Here is a 20,324-nt window from a genome sequence, read left to right on the forward strand (position 1 = left end):
TGTTGGACTTTATATGAGCTGCACATGTGATGATCTACTGTATGCGTATATGTGGATTGTATCAGAGAAGAAATGCAGTGATTGGTCCACCTCGCCTGAAGGTTGGGGTTTAGGCTTCAGATTCCAAATATTTGGTTTAAGGTCCAGTGTGTAACGTGTTTAGTTGTTCATTATCAAAATCTGTGTTGCCTGTTCACAAACTTGTCATTTTTCATGAATATTTACCACCACCATCAATTCCAAGTATTCCTTTTGGCTTGAAATTTTACATTTGCATTCATACAAACTGGGGTAGATGCTCTATATTCATGCCCCATCTTGAAATACGTTAGCCGGTAAGGGTCATACAGGACATACTGCTCCGCCTTTCGCGTTTTCACTGTCGCAGGTCGGAATCAAACCCACGGCCGCTGCGTCGAGGAGTAAACCTCTATATGTGCGCCTGCTCTACCAACTGAGCTAACCTGGCCACAATACACTTCTTTTAAATTGCTACAGCCTCACTGGTATGCCCAGTAGCTTATTGTGGTTAATGTAAGCAAACGTTATAGATTAATATTTGTATAATGTGTTTGCTTTCCTTTAATTTCCTCATGCCTTTACTCTCCAAACATACTGTAACTGTCTATTTTTACCCATAAATTCTTGCATCATGGGATCAGAAATGCTCACTTGGAAGGACTCCAGTTGGAGTTATTTGGTGCCACTTGATTGCCGTTACTGTCACAGCTGAACCAAACTAGAGAGCCCCCTCACACCTGTGCACAGTTTGCACTTGGAGCCTCGCCCCTCCGCTGTGATCACATTACAAATGTTTGTCCAGCAGATGCTGCACAACTGTGAGCACCGTGGGAGGATGTAACCCGGGTGGCGGATTTCCCATAAGGCCAAAGCATGCATCCAGTTGGTGTGTGTGGGTGGATGAGGGGGTTTCATGGGAAAAACAAATGTGGTGAATCAATGTGGATAAAAGTGTATTCAGGGGAGGGAACACATGGCTGTAACCACAGAGGATTGGTATACGTCACATCCTTCAGAGCAAAGTCATGAGAGTGAGTTGAGTGTTTAAAAAAAATGCTAAATGCTTAAGTTGAGAATAAAGTTACCGCTGGAGGATGCAACTATCCTTTCAACTATAGACAAAGACAAAGAAAAGTGTTGCATCACATCATAAGAAGTGTTACGAAACGCCAGAAGCAACATAAACGTCTGTGCTACTTGTCATTCTGTTTTGACTCATTCGTCCCCTGTAGAGCAGATCACAGACACGCTGATATCAGTTGCACTTCCTTGTTGTTTCTGGTTTTGACAAGAGGTTTGAGCAGAAAAGGACAATATTATGATGAACCAGAGAAGACATAACAGTCAGAGTTTTTTTTTTTTTTGGTTGCATGTTGGGGGAGTCTCATTTCCTGCCTGAGGCGGTGCTTGACTGTTAATAAGAACAAGCTAAAGACAGGGGCACTTTGTCTGGTTCATAGCCCCTGAAATAGAAACAGAAACCTTTCAGTGTCAGTCAAAACATAATGAACGCTGTGGCAGAAACAGAGAGAAAGGGAGCACAAAGAGAAATACGTCCACCCCAGTCATGTGTTATCATCCCCAAGGTCATGATGGGTGGGTGTGATAGGTAAGGGGCAGCCCCCCTCCCCACCCCCGTTACACATAAACTCACTCGAGCACACACACACGCTGTCAAGAGCATTAGGCACAGATTCAAAAAAGAGGTCAATTTTGCTCTCAAAAAGACAGCCTTTAATAGTCTCACGGATGTGTTTTTGCAGCGACATACACAGAATCCTCACCAACATCATATCTAATAGCATCCAACCTAAAATTACTGGGGTGGGCAGGGGGCGTTACATTTTTATTTATTCATATTTTATTTGGACCCACCGTTGACTTTGTTAAAACTACAACACCTTCCGCCCAGTAAGTCAAAATAATACAACAATAATATTTAATTGGTACAACTTGGTGAAAACAATCCAATACAATTTCATCTGTGCGATTCCTTCCACCATTTATAAGTGCAACACATGAAGAATTTAATATGGTTTAAGCTAATTCAAATGTTACTATATTTATGGAATAACATGTTTCACAATGGCCACCAATGTGAAAATTATACGTATCAATTTTCGCAAACCACAAAAGGCCAACTTTTACTGTTACTTCATGTTCTCCAAAGAAGTCCAAAGAAAGTGAAGGAGGAAATGAAGAAATACCATTTTGTGCAATGACAAAATGTTCTACTCTACCCTTCCCTCAGCAAAAAGAAAAAATACATAACCCCTTTTCTAACCTCAACCCCCCCTCCTGATCATTTGTGTACAGTCCCTCAGTAGGTTGAATGTTGCACTGAGAATGAGACACAAATGTTGCCATGAATGTCTGACCACGAAGAAAATGATCACTTTAACGAGAAAGGCCCTCCTCCTCCTCTTCAGGATTTATCAAGCTTGTGTGTGTGTGTGTGTGTGTGTGTGTGTGTGTGCGCGTGTGTGTGTGCTCAAGCGTACTGAGAGGCGGAGACAACAAAAGCAGGATGTGATACAGCAGGACTCCACTTCTTCTCACAGCTCCAATAAAATCAGCACAAGTGCAGAGAGCGCCACCTGTTGACAAATGGGCATCACAGTGGCGGCGTGCTGGTAAAATTCCATTCCCACAGAAAAGGAGCACACAAGTGCAGAAAGGCTGCTGCAGAGACATTACTTGATAAGATCCGAGGATGTGTTTTTTTTCCCCCGGTAATTTCAGCCATGTGTGGTTGGAGAAACAAAAGGCCAAGGAGCCGGCAGCGTGTCGACTGCCGAAGGGGGATTCTTCTTTCTTTTTTTGTCTCTTTCCTGAAGGCCCTGCCGGACCCCACCCATCTCAACACACACATACACACACACACACACACACACACACACACACACACACACACACACACACACAAATGTATAAAAGAAACACTCGGTTGGGGGTCCCTAAGCTCACAAAATCCACTAAACAACAACCAGAAAAGACAAACAACGCAAACAAAAACTTGAATGTCCAACGCTGCATATTGCAGGTTTCACGGAACGAAAACTCCTTAAACCAGCACACTTGCCTTCTGAAACAAAAGTTAAACATTAACGCTGCTAAAAGCCTCCTGGAAGCATCCACTTCCATTTGGGGGGTTTTAAAAGCTGCAGTTTGAAGACTTTGAGAGCCAGAAAGCTATTATGCTAAGAGACACCATATCAATTTTCCCTCAGGGCCTCCATCCGCTATTGGCCCCAGCTGCATCAATCTTGAAAGCAAATTTTGAATATGAGATTAAGAGGGTGATGTCATACCTCAGGTTACTAATGGCACCCTGCTCATCTATTTATATGTCATGGAGCTATTTGTGTGCGAATAATATAATTTGACAGGGGAGTACTTTGATTCATGCGAGGCTATCAAATGTGAATTAAAAGGTCATTTTCATATAAAAACTCCCTAGTCCAGTTTATGTGTGATTCATGTAAACAATGACATGCCATCTTCACATATTCACAGTCAGTGGAGCGATGCCCAAGAGACATTTGTATCACAGATGAACTCTTCTTAAGACTCCAACTCTTCTTGTCAAATCCATCAAAAACTTAATGACTAGATGTGAAGATAATGCATCCTATAAAGGCAGAAGAATTCAATTAAAGTGTCTTTTAGAGTCAAATCTCTCCTAAGGGACTTTACAAAAGTGTTTAGGGCAGGTGGAGGGGTCAGAAAAAGAGGAGTATGTATATTTTCTGTTTGCTCAAGGGAGGAGAGTAGAGGTAAAACAAGTAGTGGATTAATCCATCAGTCAATCTACAGTAAATAAATCAGCAGCAATTTTTGTAGCTGATTAATCGCATTATTGCTTCTTCTTTTCTTTTCAAGCAAAGATTCAGTGATTCCAACTTCCCGGTGGGAATATCTGTGCTTTTATTTGTCGTATAAGATAAGAAATGAAACATATTTGGGTTTTACACTGTTGGTCAGACAAAACATGACATTGGAAGACGTCAACTTGCATGTTGGGAAAATTTCGTGCATGGACATTGCTATTTTCTGATATTTTATAGACCAGACGAATGAACAGCTAACCGAGAAAACAGATTAATCAATCGTGACATTAATTAGCAGTGGTCTTGATAGTCTTATGTTTTTGTTTTCTGACCCTAGATTCAAATTTCATTTCAGCCTTCTCTTGCAAGATATATTGTAAAAAAAAAATAGGATCAATCATTACAAATGATTACTGAGGAGGGTCTCACATTTTTAAAAAGTCAAACATTAACCCCTCATTTCAGCCTCCCTCCCCACTCCAATACTTTTCAAACAGTCCCTAAATTGCACTCAGTTTTGCTGCCATATTCAGTCACATTACTTTTCCCATTCAAATAATGTTAAATTAATACATGTGTAACTTTTCAACCACCCAGAGTTTCTATATTTTCATCCACTTACGTCACTCTTAAGTGTGTGATTATACAAAACTGTCTCTCATTGGCTCTGAATAGTAACATAATAACAACTACCTGCACACTCGTCTGTCCACTGGGGTGGTTTTGACGCACGGAAGCATTTCTTGTCTTAGCCCCATAACCATGAATTATCCTATACACTCATTCATCTTCTTCCTTCGTTACCTATAATTGCACAACAGCTAAAAAGGCGTGCCTCATCTTGTTGTGAGATTTTAAATCCTTAATTCTTGTCTGGTGGCTGTTTGTATGTAAGGACTACATGTTTCTGCACACTATAATCCAAGCGTGTGCAAATCCTCCATCAGCATCGCAACCATCCAGAAAAAAGTATAGTTATAGTCATTATATGTTATATGTCATTCTTGACATCGTCTCTTAACTGAATATTTCATCCTCACCTCTTCCTATGCTTTGACGCAGGTGTTAAACCCAGCTTTGTTGTTATTGTCAGCGCATAGAAAAGAGTTGTGAAAATCATGCACAGAAATCTAACCTGGTTTCTGAATGTAGGGAATGACCTGAAAAGCCAAATGCACACACCTAAATCCGAAAGATTTAATCCATTTCAGACAAACCACAGCACAACTACAAGGCCTAATAAAAAAACATTATTGTGATACAATAACAATAAATAAGATTCAACATGCCACAAAGTAGTGCAAGGAGGATCAGAGAATTCAGGACGATACTCCTTTCACTCAGGCTCACATTTGAAAAATTGCAATAACCTCCATTCTCTAGGAAAATGATGTCTAGATCAAAACATCTTTAACCCTTGTGTTGTCCTCTCTCTTTCACCTGCTTATCTCCCAATTCTGCATTAGGCCTACATCTTCTTAGCCAACTTCATTCCACTAGTTTTATACTTCTTGTTGGAAATCATAGGCAACAAACCTCATTTATATGAACTTATACCCAATTTCTGAGTTAAAACAAAACGGAAATTATGAATGATTTTGACTAATTGTTAAGCTCAGAGGATGTGGAGTGGAAAATCCAGGACGGGTTTACTGTATGTCAAAGTGTAGTCAGTATATCGTTACTGTTTTGAAACTTTTTCATTTTTTTGGAACCATTCATGTCATATTTGGGCACGTCAAATTTGACCCAAGGACAACAGGGGGGGTTAAAATCAAATTGAAGGTGTCATTACATGCTCAGCTTAAAGTACACATTAGAAACGTATGGCAAACTAAGCCTTCTTGAGTGTCCAATTCTGTGAGGCTACAGCACCATCTAGAGGGGAATTCAGGCAACTTCCTGTTTTAAAGACAGATCCAACATGGCTGCTCCCATGTAGACGTTTTCAAGGCGAACTGCTTGTGTGAAGTAGCTGCAAACCATGAGGGATTTTCAGGTAAACCAACACAAACACACAGAAAGTAATATTTCAATATGTTGAATGGTGCATACTGCAAAGACTGTGTATGAAGTTATGTATCGTTATTGGTACTGTAAGGTGTTATTTTACTACTTCTCTCCCTCTCTCTCTCTCTCTCTCTCTCTCTCTCTCTCTCTCTCTGCAGCCAGCCACCATGGATGCAAAAGAAATAGTCCACTGTGCTGTGCAGATAGAGAGATCCCTTGCAGACAGAAGCTATGGGAACATCTTGACCCTCCTTGGTGACGTTGATAAGTTGCACGTCACAGCAGAGCAGCTGGAAACGACAGACATTGTTCGAGTACTCTACAGGCTCCTGAAGAGCTGCTCTGATGTCAGCGTGAAGAAGACAGCAAAGAGCCTGTTGTCTAAGTGGAAGAGGCAGTACAGCAAAGATACACGAGGTGTGAAATGCACGGGGGATCCTGAGCTCTCTTGCATGGCTCCTCTACCAGATGAGGCAGGCGATGGAGGAGTTTCCAAGCATGGGGATTCCCACACTGGTTCTGCACGTACATCTGGCAGTAAGGTGAAGTGTGCAGAGCAGGAAGCCTCATCCTCCGAGGCAAACGATGGCCTTTCTTTCACTGCAGAGAGCACATCCGCATCCTGTAGTTTCTCATCTGTACGATCTAAATGTGTTCAGCTCCTTCTTGCTGCCCTCTGCCCCGAACTTCCTGATCAAGACAAGGCTGCAGAGCTGGCTGCAGATATCGAGCAGCACGTCCATGAGCTCCACAAATCCAGCCAGGGCAAATACAAAGCCTGCGTCAGGAGCAAGGTGGCCAACTTGAGAAATCCTAAAAACAGGCATCTACGCCAGGGCCTCCTGAGCGGCTCGCTGTCACCCGAGGCCTTCGCCCGGATGTCTCCAGAGGAGATGGCCAGCGCAGAGCTCCGGAAACTGAGAGAGGAGTACTCGTCCCGGGGTGTGAGCGAAAGGCAGCTTCCTCAAGGGATAGAAGGAACACAGACGCAGAAGATAAGATGCAAACGATGTGGGGGGTCAGACTGTCGGGTGACGCAGGTGTCCAGGGGTGCCCTCTTCTTGCCTGCGTGGGTGAGGCAGAGCGGCCCTGATGAAGACGCAATGACTTTTGTGACCTGCAGCGAGTGTGGGCAGCAGTGGTACCACAGCAGCTGGGTCTGCCTCTGATTAACAAGTATCAGATGAATCATTCAGTCTAACGATGAATCAATCACAGTCAATTAATCCGCAACAATTTTGATAATAATATGAATGCATCATTTTTTGAGCAAGAATAACAAGAATGTACTTGTTTGTATGAGAATATTTGCTGGGTTTTTGTTTTCTATGATTGTAAACAGAATACCTTTGGGTTGTGGAGTGTGAGATTGACAAAACAAGATATTTGCGTTCTTGGAAAATTAGTTTTCAATACTGCCTGAGGATTTTTTTTGTTGGTCCAAACATACGTGCATGATTAATTGAGAAAATGATCAACAGATGACTCTGTAATTAAAATACTTGTTAGTTAAGCCCTAGATAGTCTCGCATTGCCAGACCATTTCTCAGAGCCCAAGTTCACATAGGCCTTTTGAATATTGCTCGTTGTGTTTGACTAACAGTCCAAAACCACAAAAATATTCAGTTTACTATCATTCAACACTGAATTTTTGAGTAGCTGAAATAGTATCGCTTGATAAAATGTCATAAACTGCCATTGATTTTATCATGTTAGCTCTGCTGTTGTGTCATTGCGTGAACCCGCCCTCATTTTGGTTTTCCTGTTTTCGCCTCAGTTGAAAGATTTCATGATTCCGTATGGATTGGGAAACTTTTATACCTTTTCAAAACAAGTTGGAACGAGTTGAAAACATTGTGTTTGAGGTGTTGTGGTTCCTTCGTCTTGTCTCTTGAAAAAGCTGAAAGATTTGCCAAATGCGAAAACACCATAATGAGACAAAACATTTCCCCGCATTCGTTAAATGCCTCAAGATTTTTTTTTCTTTAACACTGAAATGGGAAGGAATGGTCAGAGGAATGCAGAGTTGAAACAATGGATAGAGAGCATTCTCGCAAGATGGAGCGCATACTCGTGGTCTGAACAAGATATTTTGAGAATATCCTTTAATTTGCATGTGCATTCACCAGTAAAATCCATAACTAAAAGCCCAACACTGTGAAATTACCTTTCTACCTCTACTACAGGCTAAGAAACCATGGCCTTGACCATGGTGGCCTCATTAATGTAATTTTCTTGAAAAAAAAAAGTGTATTCTGTTGCAGTTATTGTAAGTCACACTTGATATGAATGCTCAAAAGTAGAAGGGGAAAACATGCCCCTATAGCTTCCTACAATATCCCATTTATCTAGAGCTTCAGTGCATGAGACCTGTGAGCACGGTGAGCATGTGAGTCCGTAATCTGCCCTCCCGATCAGCCTCAGGGGTGGATATCCCATGGTCCTTCACTCAGTCGACGTGGCACAATGACTCGTTTACACATCATCGTGACATCACATCCACGGGCCTTTACTGTACTTTACTGAAGGCTTCAGAAAACTGTTAATATCTTCTTTTTGTTTTTATTAAAAACCCTTTAAATGTCTGAGCCGAAAGTGAGCGAGATGTACATTTCCTGGCTCAACACAACCTTTCTGTTCTTTGCAGCAGGCTCACATGGTTTTAAAAAGAAATATCGGGGATGTCTAAAGATAAACATGCCTCTTCTCGTGCTTCTCATTAGATATCATAGATATTGGTGCTGCAATCTCTTGTCAGGCAGATACAGAAGGAGTGTGTTTGTTTAATTCAGCACTGTGGTGTTTCTCTGTGTTGTGTCTCCTTTCAGATGCTCCCTATCTTTGGAGTGTTGTGTTTGGTGACGGATTCCACCCTTTCAGTCGTGGGTGGCCTGTTAAATCAGTGCTCAGTAGCCATTTATATATTCTCCGTCACACACACACACACACACACACACATGCAGATACAAACAGACAAACACACTGCAGACAGGGGTGAGACTTGTTTGGGATTCTTTTGGAAATCACAACCAACTGTAAAAGGGCTTGCAACCCTGCAGAAATGCATAAATCCTGACATTTGCTCATTTATGTGTGCAGTGGGTATGACAATATGCAGCAGGTTATATTTCCTAGGTTGCAGCAGGCTGTCAGGTCCTTTATCCCAGTGGTTTCCAACATTTTTATCCCACTTGTTACTTCCCCTTAAACACGTGTGTGTCTGAAGAGGGGGAAAGTAGGTCATCCTGTGTTTTAGAAAAAATAGAAAAGGCAGGAAACAAAATCAACATAATACAGTAATACGTCTTTCTTATAACTTTAATCATCTTGGGACCCCTCTATTTATGTTCCCTTCGGAGAGTTAGACTTAAACTTAGAAAACTTTAATGTCTCCGAGAGGCAATTTGTTGTACAGTACAAGCATATTGACACATAATCCACAACGCAAACATTGAACCATTGTACCTACAGTACTATTTATCTAACACATAACATACACACATCAACAAATATAATACATTAAAAAGGAGTATGTTGCACTTCCCTAAAAGGCCTAGTTTCATAAATAAATGAAACTACTGCACAATACTTCACATATATTCCTCCCCCAGTCATACCCCTCCCCACATCTTATTTAATTGGGTTATTGCCATGGGAATGAATGTGTGTTTTTTTTTTGCTCGGTTGGTTCTGAGAAGAGGGTTAAAGTATTTTTCATGTTAAATGTTACAGAAAACAGATCTCACATTATGCGATGAAGGACCAGTATTATAAAAGATGGAAAGAAAGGCCTACAATGAAACGTGGATGCACTGACATCCAGGAGAGCGCATGATGAGGAGGCGTGACGCTCCCGGGTCATGTGAGCGTCATCAGCTGCTCCAGCCGGGGCCAGAGAGCAGAGCAGCGGGGACACCAGCGCCATGTCACCAGCTGACAGCAGCACCCTGGCCGGAATGGAGGAGGGGGATTCAAACGCAGAAGCCGGGCTGTGACCGACACACACCGACAGGTAGCCCACAGTTACTGAGATGTCAAAACTTGAAAATTCTAGTTTGAAAAATTGGTCACTTTCGGTCGTTTAAATCGCTCGGTAAAGTCGCGTCAGTGTGAAACTGCGGACACAGCTACCACTGCAGTTTATGGCAAAGCTTCCATTATCGGACACACCTTTGCTTCTCCTCTCCATTAACTTTCTCGAAATATTGACGGCGACTAAACACAAGTAGTGACGGCGAGATGACGCTTCGTGAAGCATTGAGGCTTAACCAGCTAATTTCTTCGCAAAAAGGGTTCATTTCTCGAGGCTGCATGTGCACACAAAACAACCTGTTGGCCAAAGAGTGTAAAACAGGCATATATATATATATATATATATATATATATATATATATATATATATATATATATATATATTTTACAGATGATCTGAACCATCTGTGATCTAGGCCTACTGTATTTTTTTTTTATAATGGTATTTTTTTTTAATAATGGTGGGTGGATTAATTACGATGTAACCTAATCCATATCCTATCATAGTGTCTATTTTCTGATAGGCCTATGATTGTATAACACAACATAACATAACTGTATATTATGTGAGTAATGCATGAAATGTGTTTAATCAATCCTTTAAACAATGGTTGTATTGCTGGCAGGAGGAGCAGTGTCTAAAACTGGAAAGCGGCAGTTTGTTAAGCAGTTGGAGGACAGTGAGTGTGCGTCTGTAACTAGGAAAATGATGTAGAGGGGAGACTCGATTGGTGTTATTGAGAAACTATCATTTCTCAACTGTGATATAGGGCTTCGGGCCTCGTCACTGACGTCATTGGTCTCAAACGATACAAGCCTTGATAACATATACAAGGTCGATAAGCGCTTGCACGGAAAACTTGGTGGATTAGAGTTGGCACACGCTCCGAAGCCTCGGCACAGCACGTATCACCCGTACAAGTAAGCAGTTTCCAATATTTTACGCTCGTTTCGGAGTGATAAACACATGTTTTTATATGTTTTAGGCTACTATGACTGGAATCGGCGAGGCGAATCTTCCGGTTTTGTACGAGTATCTCCATTAATTATTATTTAATCATTTTAAAAGTGTAAACATGCTCCGTAGGCTACTCATCACTGTAAGTTTGCAGAGTTCACTGTGGACTGTGAAATGCTGTTTTCGACTGCTATATAGGCGTACCAGCTCTGACAGCTGTTTATTCCCGTGTTGTTAGTGTTATAAATCTGGTTTATTGATAGTAAATATGTAATTCGCTCACACCCAGCTGCTCTCTCGGCAGGTCTCTGAATGAATGGGGAAAGTAGGCTATTACCCTGCTGAGTGAGCATATTGGCTCTGGAAAAAAAAAATAATTCTAGGTTTGAATTAAATCATGTGGATGGTTGCCTGGAGGAAATATCAGTACTCGGAAATATTCATGACTTTATTGGAAATAATCCAAAGAGCAGCCTTCATTTTAAATAGTAACATTCTGCTGAATGAAGCACATGACTCCTGTGTGTGTGACTGTGTCCATTCATTCCTGTTACTATTCCATGCTGCTTTTTATTGCATCTATTTTTTTTTATAAAATGTGAATGTTTCTCCAGAAGAAATAGCAGGAGCAGCACTGCAGTCTGTGTTTAAAGGTCCCAGGACAAAGACATTATTTACCCAATTTTGGTTATTGGGCTGAATATGCTTATTGGTGCCAGTTCATGTGACAGTGCAGCCCATAGAGTTTATCTCCTGGCTTTATTCCTGTATTTAAACTCTGCAAAGTAGGCTAACTTCTCCTAACAAGCAGGGGATTTGGCCAATTTTGTCCTGCTGTAATTGGCTGCATGTCCACTCCTGTTGGATACAGTAGTATCGGTAGTACTGTAGATATTGTAATATAGGCTTGTATTGCATTATATTAGAAAATGGATCGCCTACTATTTTGATTGTCCAATAATTGTTAGGTTAATTGATCAGTTAGTGCTTAAGCTAAAGTGCAAAGTGTTCACTGGTTCCAGCTTCTCAAATGCAAATTTCTTTGTCATTCTATGACAAGAAACGGAATATCTTTGGGTTTGGGACTGTTGTTTCGAATAACAAAACAAGTCATCTACTTGAGCTGCGGGAAATTGTAATGGGAAGTTTTATTGACAATTCTATTGAATTACAGCCACATCTAAGGGGATTTTATACTCACTAGATAGATATTTGGTGGAGTATTCATTTTAAAGGCTTTGCCTGCACAATGGTTGCTGTAAACTTGACAGAACACAAATACTATATTAAAGTTATTTGTCATCCAGATACTAACCTAAGTACTCAAACCCACTTGTTGATACCGTGACAGCCAGCCAGCTCAATCTTAACTGGGATGGAGGAGGTGATCTTGTTTGCGTCACAGAGCTCCTTCTCGCTCCCATTTAAACCTGCTCTTGCTGAGATTTCCCCCTTTTAATCTCACAGATTTGTCCTGGTATGTGGGTGCAATGAGTGCACTTTAGCTTAAACTGTGTGATTAAATGTGTGCTTAAACCCTTATTAGTCACTTCTCTCTACAGTCGAGCCTGTGATTGGGTAAAACTCGGCCAAACTTGGCCACTTGGTGATCTGTTAAGTAGTAGTACTCTTTCTTACAGATTGTTGAGAACATGCATTTGTGTTGATATAAAAGTGAGTTTTAAACTGGTTTTTCGGTTGTTAATTCACTCGTGGATGACTCAGTGGTCCTGTGATCAGTGTGAATGTGATTAACAGCATGGGTCATTTCATGCATAACATGTTACAAACAGTGTAGGAAGTTTAGTCGCGTAGTGTAATGAGTAGACTGTGGCTGTTTTTAATAGGATTAGCTAGTCGATTGACTTCAATCAGTTCTCCTCTGTGAGGGTACTTCCTTACAGGCTGTGTGTGTGATTAAGTGAAAGCTGATTAAGGAGCAGTTTGTTCTTATCTCAAGCACAACTTTATCTGTGAGGCCAAAGGTAGAAATCAATAAAGTCTTTCCCGAAGGAATACCGACACTGACTGATTTAGGCCTGTCATGGTCGAATTGTTTATTAAAACTATTTAGGTTCATCTTTTAACAATTTCAAGTGACAAAGGATAGAAATAACTAAAGTCATCTCAGGTAGTTTTTGTAGTGTGACAATGGTGGGGCTGCAACTAACTCTTATTTTCATTATCAATAATTTTTTTTCCATTAATCTATTCATCATTTGGTCTATAAAAGGTCAGAAAATAGTGAAAAGTTCTCAAATATTTCTCACGGCTTGGGCGCCCGGATAGCTCAGTTGGCTGTCCTATCAAAATAAAGGCTAAAAATGTCAAAAAAGAATCTTTTTCCACTGTGCCTCAGTATTACACACTAGATGTGTAAGTCTGCAGAACCTGATAGCAGCGTGGCCACAGCTACTGTAAAGTGTGACTGTTGTTATGCTCTCTGCTTTCTAAGTTAAGATAATGTTTTTGTGCTACTCAGGTGGAGCTGCTTTTTCTATCGTTGGTGTCTCCATACCTCCCGTGCAGTTCGCTTGGCGCGGACTTGTGAGAACCAAGATCGTCCTGAGCTGGCTCTCTGCAGCCATGATATCCAAGTCAGCCCTGCTGAAGGTGATCCTTCTGGGTGACGGCGGTGTCGGCAAGTCATCCCTCATGAACCGCTACGTCACCAACAAGTTTGACTCTCACCTATTCCACACTATAGGCGTGGAGTTCCTCAACAAAGAGCTGGAGGTGGATGGCCACCACGCCACTCTGCAGATCTGGGACACGGCGGGTCAGGAGCGTTTCCGCAGCCTCCGCACACCTTTCTACCGCGGCTCCGACTGCTGCCTGCTCACCTTCAGCGTGGACGACGGACAGAGCTTCCGAAACCTGGCCAACTGGAAGAAGGAGTTCACTTATTACGCTGACGTAAAGGACCCTGACAACTTCCCCTTTGTGGTGCTGGGCAACAAACTGGACGTGCCCGAGCGGCAGGTATCAGGAGAGGATGCACGGCAGTGGTGCCGCGAGAACGGCGGTCACCCGTACTTTGAGACAAGTGCTAAGGATGCTACAAATGTAGCATTGGCCTTTGAGGAGGCGGTACGTCGCATTCTGGCGTTGGACGACAGAGCTGATCACCTCATTCACAACAACACAGTGGACCTGCAGAGGAAGAGTCACCCTGATCCCAGCTGTTGCTGAGCGGAGTGCTGAATGCAGCAGGACTTCATGTGACTCTGCACAAAGAGGAACTGGTGTTTGCTCAGTAGCTGTTGTACTGTATGTGATGCCCTCAGATAAACTTGGGACCAGGATCACGCATTTGTAAGCAAATACTGATATTCTTTTGGACCAAAAACTTAACATTTTGTGCCAATATTCAGCATTTTCACCACACAAGAGACATAACCTCTCCACCCACCATTTCCCAACTCTGGGGCATGTTTTATAGATTTATTTGTGGTCAGTGATGAACCTCAATTGTATCAGAGGTGGACATAACTGGCTCATACCCAAATTTTAAAGAGCCTATAGGGAGTGATTGTAACTTGAGCTGGGTTTTTGTGATAAAAGCTGAACTATATCACCTCTAAAGTACAACCAGTTCTCTAAACTAAAAAAAAAAAAAAATGTTTTGACGTCACTGATGGCGCTGTGGCTGCAAGTTTTAGCCCACAAAAAGAGAAGTCATCAAGAGATCATTGTCTGCCTCTAGAAGCAGAGACAACCACATTTACAGCTAAAATATATGGCGACATAGCCCTGATTGTTTTTAAACGGCCCAGTAACCTATACTCCCGAAATGATTTCCGGGTCTTTTGATAAACAAACTACCATTTAGAAAACAGATAAACCAACATTCTAATTTCCCATCTACAACTCAAACTCTTGACATACAGCATTGCAAGTAATTCAAATGGATGTGGTTAATCAAATGAAAGACCGGAACCACTGTCTTTGTGGTAAGTAAATTAATGAATGAGATTTTTTTTTTTTTTTTTTTACAGATTATTATTGAGTTAATCACATGTTGAACTAGATTCAATAGTTGATTTAATCATCTTTTCCAGATACAATATTTGCTGTTCTGTTGGGATGATATTAAATATGTTGTTTTGAAAATCCAGGCTTTTGGTAGTACCAGTGATGCTATGATGGAATTTAGTGTCTCCCTAAGGAAGAACATAAGCTACTGTAGTTATTGCTGGAGTTATAATATCCTGTATTTAAGTATGTATTGATCCCTACCCCTCCTCTCAGTATGAAAAGTGGAGCACACTGCAGAATCTTAAAATGTTAGATAAGATTAAAATGACTCTATGTAACACTGTGGCCTATGTAATCTTTATTAGCAATGCCTTCTTCAGGGCACATGACTCCCATCATTTTTTTTTTTTTACACTGGAAATAAAACAACAGCCAGCAATTAAACTGGAGAAAAATCTGTCTTTTGTGTGCGTTATTCACATCTTTTTTTTATTTATTTTAAGAGCAGTGTCCTCTTTGCCCACAAGGTGGCGCCCATGTATCAGAAGTTTGTGGTGTCACAGTAACATTGGTGAGCTGTTATCTCCACTTCAGCAGTAGACGACTTACATAAACCAAACTTTCCAGTTGTATTCCTATTTATATTCTTAAGGTTTTTACATAGGGGTTTGTTCATATATTAGTCAGAGTCTGATTTATACAACATTTTATACCTAAAAATGGGGTGAAAATGGATTTTTGGGAAATAATGTGGGCACACTAAATTGTATTTTGAACAAAAAATGTGTTTTGTTTCCAACAGAATTGATAGGTGAATGAGAGGGATGTGAAGGGGATATCAATCAAATACACACAAGTCTTAGCAGAGGTCCAATCAGGCAACATGAGTGAAATCACCTGTGTAGGCAATTTAGTCAATTAACTTCACCTGTTGCAGGAGTTACTTCTTGATTACAGCACACAAACTCTTCCAACCTTAGAAAGGTAGGATTTCTCTAGCTTTTTTATTTACTAGTGTTACAATTTAAACATTTGTCAACTAGTTTATACTGTAGTATAATTACAAATAAGGTTTAAATACATTGACGCATTTGGCAAAAATATTTAATTTGCAAATATTTTGAGATGTAATGTTTTGCTGCCTTACACTATTGTACACAATGGTAAATTGAATATATTTGGACTGTTGGTTGAGCAAAAGAAAATCAATTTGACGGTCACCTCTTTTTTTTTTATAGACTGAACAAATGCATCAGATATGAGTTTGTTACCATAAACAGGAAGTGCAAAAACAAAACAAAAAGGGAGACCCCAACACAAGAACGAGACAGGAGACGATGGTATCACGATAATAAAAAATATCGGTTTTACTAGAGAAGGTTACAAAAATCATCACTATATAGGAGTCGTAGAACTATTTCCAACTTAAAAAATAAAACCATAATGAAACACCTACAGGGACTACAATGCCATCAAAGTACAATGGAGTTTTCTTTAGAAAAGAGTGGGTGGAAAGGGAAGGGGGAGTGTGGAGGAGGGGGGGGGAAGCAAACGCCGCCTACCATAGTTGTCAGTACAAATGACTACACATCACCTGAAAAAACTGCGAAGACACAGTCATGTCTCCTTCATGCAAATAACGAGGAAACAACAACACCCTGACACGTATCGTCTTATAGGAAATTGAAGTTTGCCTTTACATCAACCTGGTGGCAAAGCACGTATATTTATCAAACATAACACACATGGCAATATAGTCCTTTTTTATACAGAATAGACAGCTGCGCACATGGACGATACTGACATGCTTCATCTCATTAAAGTTCAATTATTTGTCTTCTTCAGTGTTTTTTTATTCTTTTATTTTTTAGGGCAAACTAACCAGTGATGACTGATGTAGAATATAGTTCATGATTATTAAACAATATCTGATTATAAAATGAATGTATGAAAATTCCTGACTTGTTTAATTCAGAGTGTAAACATCCAAAACAGTCTTTGCGGCTCATCTGAGAGGCATGACGTTAAAAAAAGAAAAAGAAAAGAACAAGTGACTTTTTCCTCAACTCACATGTTGATGAGTCACTCGTTTGGCTGGCTATCGGAAAAGAATAAGCACAAACAAGTTCCATAAAATCATTAATACTGAAAACACAAGAAGAACTCAGCTGCCTTAAACTGATAAAACATTAAAAATCAATTTCCATATTTTTTTTTTCTTCACATTTTAAAATGTATACGTCACAAGCACCTCAATCCATCATATCATATCATAACTGCACTGTATCCGTCTCACGACATATCATTTAAGATGTTAAATTACAATTATTATATCAAATGTAGAACTAGTATTTGAGTGCTAAACACATAATCCAAAGGGTACATTTACATATATGTGTGGAAAACATTAATAGAAGAGCATGGCAAAACACTGATTGTGTTCTCCCCGTTTTCTAGAGAGGTGTAAATCGAGATCTTTTAGGGTGGTTCAGCTATTTACAGGTGAACTTCATTCACAAAAGGAGGAATTTTAGAAAATGATAGAACCAGTTCTTCCTGTATAATTCACACAGGATAGTGTACCAGTCTGGTAAGGGTTAGGTTTTAAACAGGTGAAGTTTTGGAAAAGAACACAACTGGCCAAAATCGATTTGGTTTGATACCTGAGGTGTGTGTCTTTATTTGTGTTAAAAGACCCAGATGGATTTATCTGTGATTTCAGCTGCCGCTAGTGAGTGTAGCAAAACCGTAAAGGTCTTAATATGCTTATTTGCTTTCTTGCCGAAAGTTAGATAGGAGCATTGATACCACTGTCATGTTCGTATGGTAAATATCAAGCTAACGCCAGGAGCCGGGTTAGCTTACAGTAGTTTAGCTTAAACAGCTAGCAACAGCCTCTGGCTTTGTCCTGAAAAAAAACAAAATCAGCCTACCAAGCTCATTCATTAATACGGTATATCTTGTTTGTTTAATTCACACAAAAACCAAAGTGTAAAAACGACAAGTTCTGATTTTACGTGGTGGTTATGGTTAGAGGAGCCTCTAGGAAGTCGCTGCACCAGCCAAAGAGGGATTGGTCTGGCCTTGTAAAACCACAACATGTTTTTACACTTTTTTTGTTTGTGTGAATAAAAAAAACCCGAGATAGACCATGATAATTAGTGAGCTTTAGAAGTGCTGGTAGGCAGATTTTGTTGCTTCTAAACAGAACAAGGCTACAGTCTCTATGCTAGCCTGAGCTAGTCTGAGCTAGCTGGCTGTTGGTCTCCATCTTCTCATCTAACCCTTGTCAAGAAATAAGCGTTTTTCCCAAAACTATTCCTTCAATAAAACTTTGCTACACCTCTGGTCTTAAATAAACGGCTAATACCTTGGCAGATAAATAAGCTATGATCACGTAAATGCAAAACAATCCTTGAGATACCTTTTTATGATTTGATTCTTTTAGGTGTTTCTATGAAAGAGGGGGGGCTGGGATGCTTTGTGTGTTTGTACGGGATTCTCATTCCCCCTTATTTTTTTGTTTCGTAATAGTGCAACAACGTATCGAGCATTAGCAATAAAAAGTCTAAAATGGAGAAGAAAGTAAAGGAGAAAAAAACCAATGAGCGCAAAAAACGTAAAGAAGAAGAAGAAAGATCGTAATAGTACCTGGCATACTGTTCAGAGAGTATTAAAAAAAACACCAACATTCGTACACATTCGCACAATATATTCATATTCATATATATATGCATATAAAACACCAAAAAACAGAGGAAGTTGGTCGCTGCCTGGCTTCCCTGTGGCTGAAGCAGACAGTGAGCAATGTTTTTTTTTTTAGGCTGTTAGGAACTGTGTGTTGAGAGGCTGTGCTGGCTCAGGGCGCGAGGCCATCACAGCCGGGCCACGTTCACGAGCCGCCGCCCACAAGCAGGGGGGAGGAGACGCTTCTGAACTGATGTAACGTAGCCTACCTGAGCTCGAACCCGGCGGGCGAGCTCTCCCCGTTCTGAAGCATCTGCCTCCATCTGGGCCTGCCACTTCTCCTGATCCTCTATTCTCTTCCCTTTTGGTGTGAGCTCACAACTCTTAATAAGCATCATGGACAGGAAGAGGATGGAGAATCAGGAGGTTGGGGGACTATCAAACATGACCGAGGTGGTTTGTTTTAACGGAGGGAGGGTTGGGCGCTGGGTGTTACAGGGTGGGGGGGTGTTGAGGTGTGGAGAGGAGATGGTTGGCGGCGGGAGAGGATCGCTTGTCCTTATGAGTAGGAGGAGTTCTGGCCCTCCTTGGAGCGCGCCTCGGCCTCCACATCCTGGTCGTCCTTGGTCTTGATGTCCTGGTACTCGTGCGTGGAGACGGCGCTCCTCAGGTAGGCCCAGTTGGCTGCCAAAATCATCAGATAATGGATCTAAAGAGAAGCAGACATGTTTTCTTCATTTACTTAAAGGACATGAAATACTACATATACTACACAGTCCACAAAGCACTAAACGGTTTAGCTCCTCAGTACATCTCTGACTTGCTCACTGATCACAACCCTATCAGGCCTCTCAGGTGACCAGGGAGAGGTCTTCTAGCTGTACCCAGAATTAAGTGCGACTTATGGTTCTGCGAAGGCTCCATGCAGAGCTTTCGCCGAAACCTACGTAAGTGGCCTGAAGTTTATACTCGTGCATTGGTGTGTGCGTCGATCTCTTTAAGAGAATAGCAGGGCCGGCATGCGTGTGCCCGTGGGAAGTGTGTGGTAGAGCGAGTGAGAGAGTGACGGTGATTAGCTTCGGAGGGAGTACCGACTCTAGAGGCGTAGTGGGAGAAACAAAAAGTCTCTCCCTGTGCTTTCTGACTATGGTCGGAAATCCGTAGTAGGAAAAGGTGATTCCATGTTGTTTATGAAGAAGGAGAAACCGGAAATGAGTAGGGGGGGAAATGCAACGCTACCGAGCCACAGCCGAGCGGCGTGTGTCGCCGCGACGTGTAGTTGCATTTTTCGAGAGGATGCACGTCGGGCTACAGCGTAGGGTCCGACGTGTGTGTGTGTGTGTGTGTGTGTGAAGTCGCACTTGTATGTTCTGTTTGTTTTTGTTGCTTATCCTGTTGTGTTTATTGCATTCTTATTTCTATTCATGCTTTGTTTTAACCTGTATGGTGTTTTTAATGTGAAGCATTAAAAACTGACTGAGCGTCAGTAAGACAGATTTTAATTACAGCCAAAAGACAACCGGTGATTTCAATAAGTGGTAGTCGTTAGTGAAATCACGTGGCAGGATGAAAATACAAGTCAAGTTTAGCAAAATAGTCATTAAAACGGAAAGAAAAGAATCTTAAAAGGTTTAAATACACATTTAATGGTACTCCTGGCACTTGTTTTTGCTCAGATGCTTTTTTCTTGTCTTTTTAAATATTTTGTATCTCGTCCTACCTCCACAAAAAGGTTGTCTGTAAAACAGTTACTGTGCAGAGAGAGCTTTCAGATGAACATTTTTTTTTTTAGTATCTCCATTTCCCTG

The 20,324-nt window shown here is 41.0% G+C and overlaps 3 protein-coding genes across 5 annotated transcripts in view; 2 read left to right on the forward strand and 1 right to left on the reverse strand.

Annotated features, from left to right (window-relative positions):
• The first annotated feature begins 5,696 nt into the window (after positions 1-5,696).
• LOC116044655 (transcription elongation factor A N-terminal and central domain-containing protein) lies at positions 5,697-7,838 on the forward strand. The gene is made up of 2 exons (XM_031292058.2): positions 5,697-5,850; positions 6,024-7,838. The coding sequence occupies exon 2, from the start codon at positions 6,029-6,031 to the stop codon at positions 7,028-7,030; it is 1,002 nt and encodes a 333-aa protein (XP_031147918.1). The 5' UTR covers positions 5,697-5,850; positions 6,024-6,028; the 3' UTR covers positions 7,031-7,838.
• Positions 7,839-9,665: 1,827 nt separating this feature from the next.
• Positions 9,666-15,286, forward strand: LOC116044657 (ras-related protein Rab-9A-like). Of its 2 annotated transcripts, none has more exons than XM_031292059.2 (2): positions 9,666-9,873; positions 13,334-15,286. In XM_031292059.2, exons 1-2 carry the CDS (start codon positions 9,693-9,695, stop codon positions 14,041-14,043), a joined length of 891 nt encoding a protein of 296 aa, XP_031147919.1. In that variant the 5' UTR covers positions 9,666-9,692; the 3' UTR covers positions 14,044-15,286. The 2 variants fall into 2 exon arrangements, with proteins under 2 accessions (XP_031147919.1, XP_031147920.1); XM_031292060.2 differs by lacking the exon at positions 9,666-9,873 and adding an exon at positions 10,767-10,814.
• An 886-nt stretch (positions 15,287-16,172) lies between these two features.
• LOC116044618 (neuronal membrane glycoprotein M6-b-like) overlaps positions 16,173-20,324 on the reverse strand; it is a 39,148-nt gene continuing 34,996 nt past the window's right edge. For both annotated transcript variants that reach the window (XM_035998552.1, XM_031291946.2), the window contains exon 7: positions 16,173-19,225. In XM_035998552.1, coding sequence (XP_035854445.1) covers positions 19,076-19,225 — 150 coding nt within the window. In that variant the 3' untranslated portion in view covers positions 16,173-19,075. The remainder of the gene's footprint in view (positions 19,226-20,324) is intronic.

The sequence above is a fragment of the Sander lucioperca genome, chromosome 24, assembly GCF_008315115.2.
Source record: "Sander lucioperca isolate FBNREF2018 chromosome 24, SLUC_FBN_1.2, whole genome shotgun sequence".
In the NCBI taxonomy this organism is placed as follows: domain Eukaryota; kingdom Metazoa; phylum Chordata; class Actinopteri; order Perciformes; family Percidae; genus Sander; species Sander lucioperca.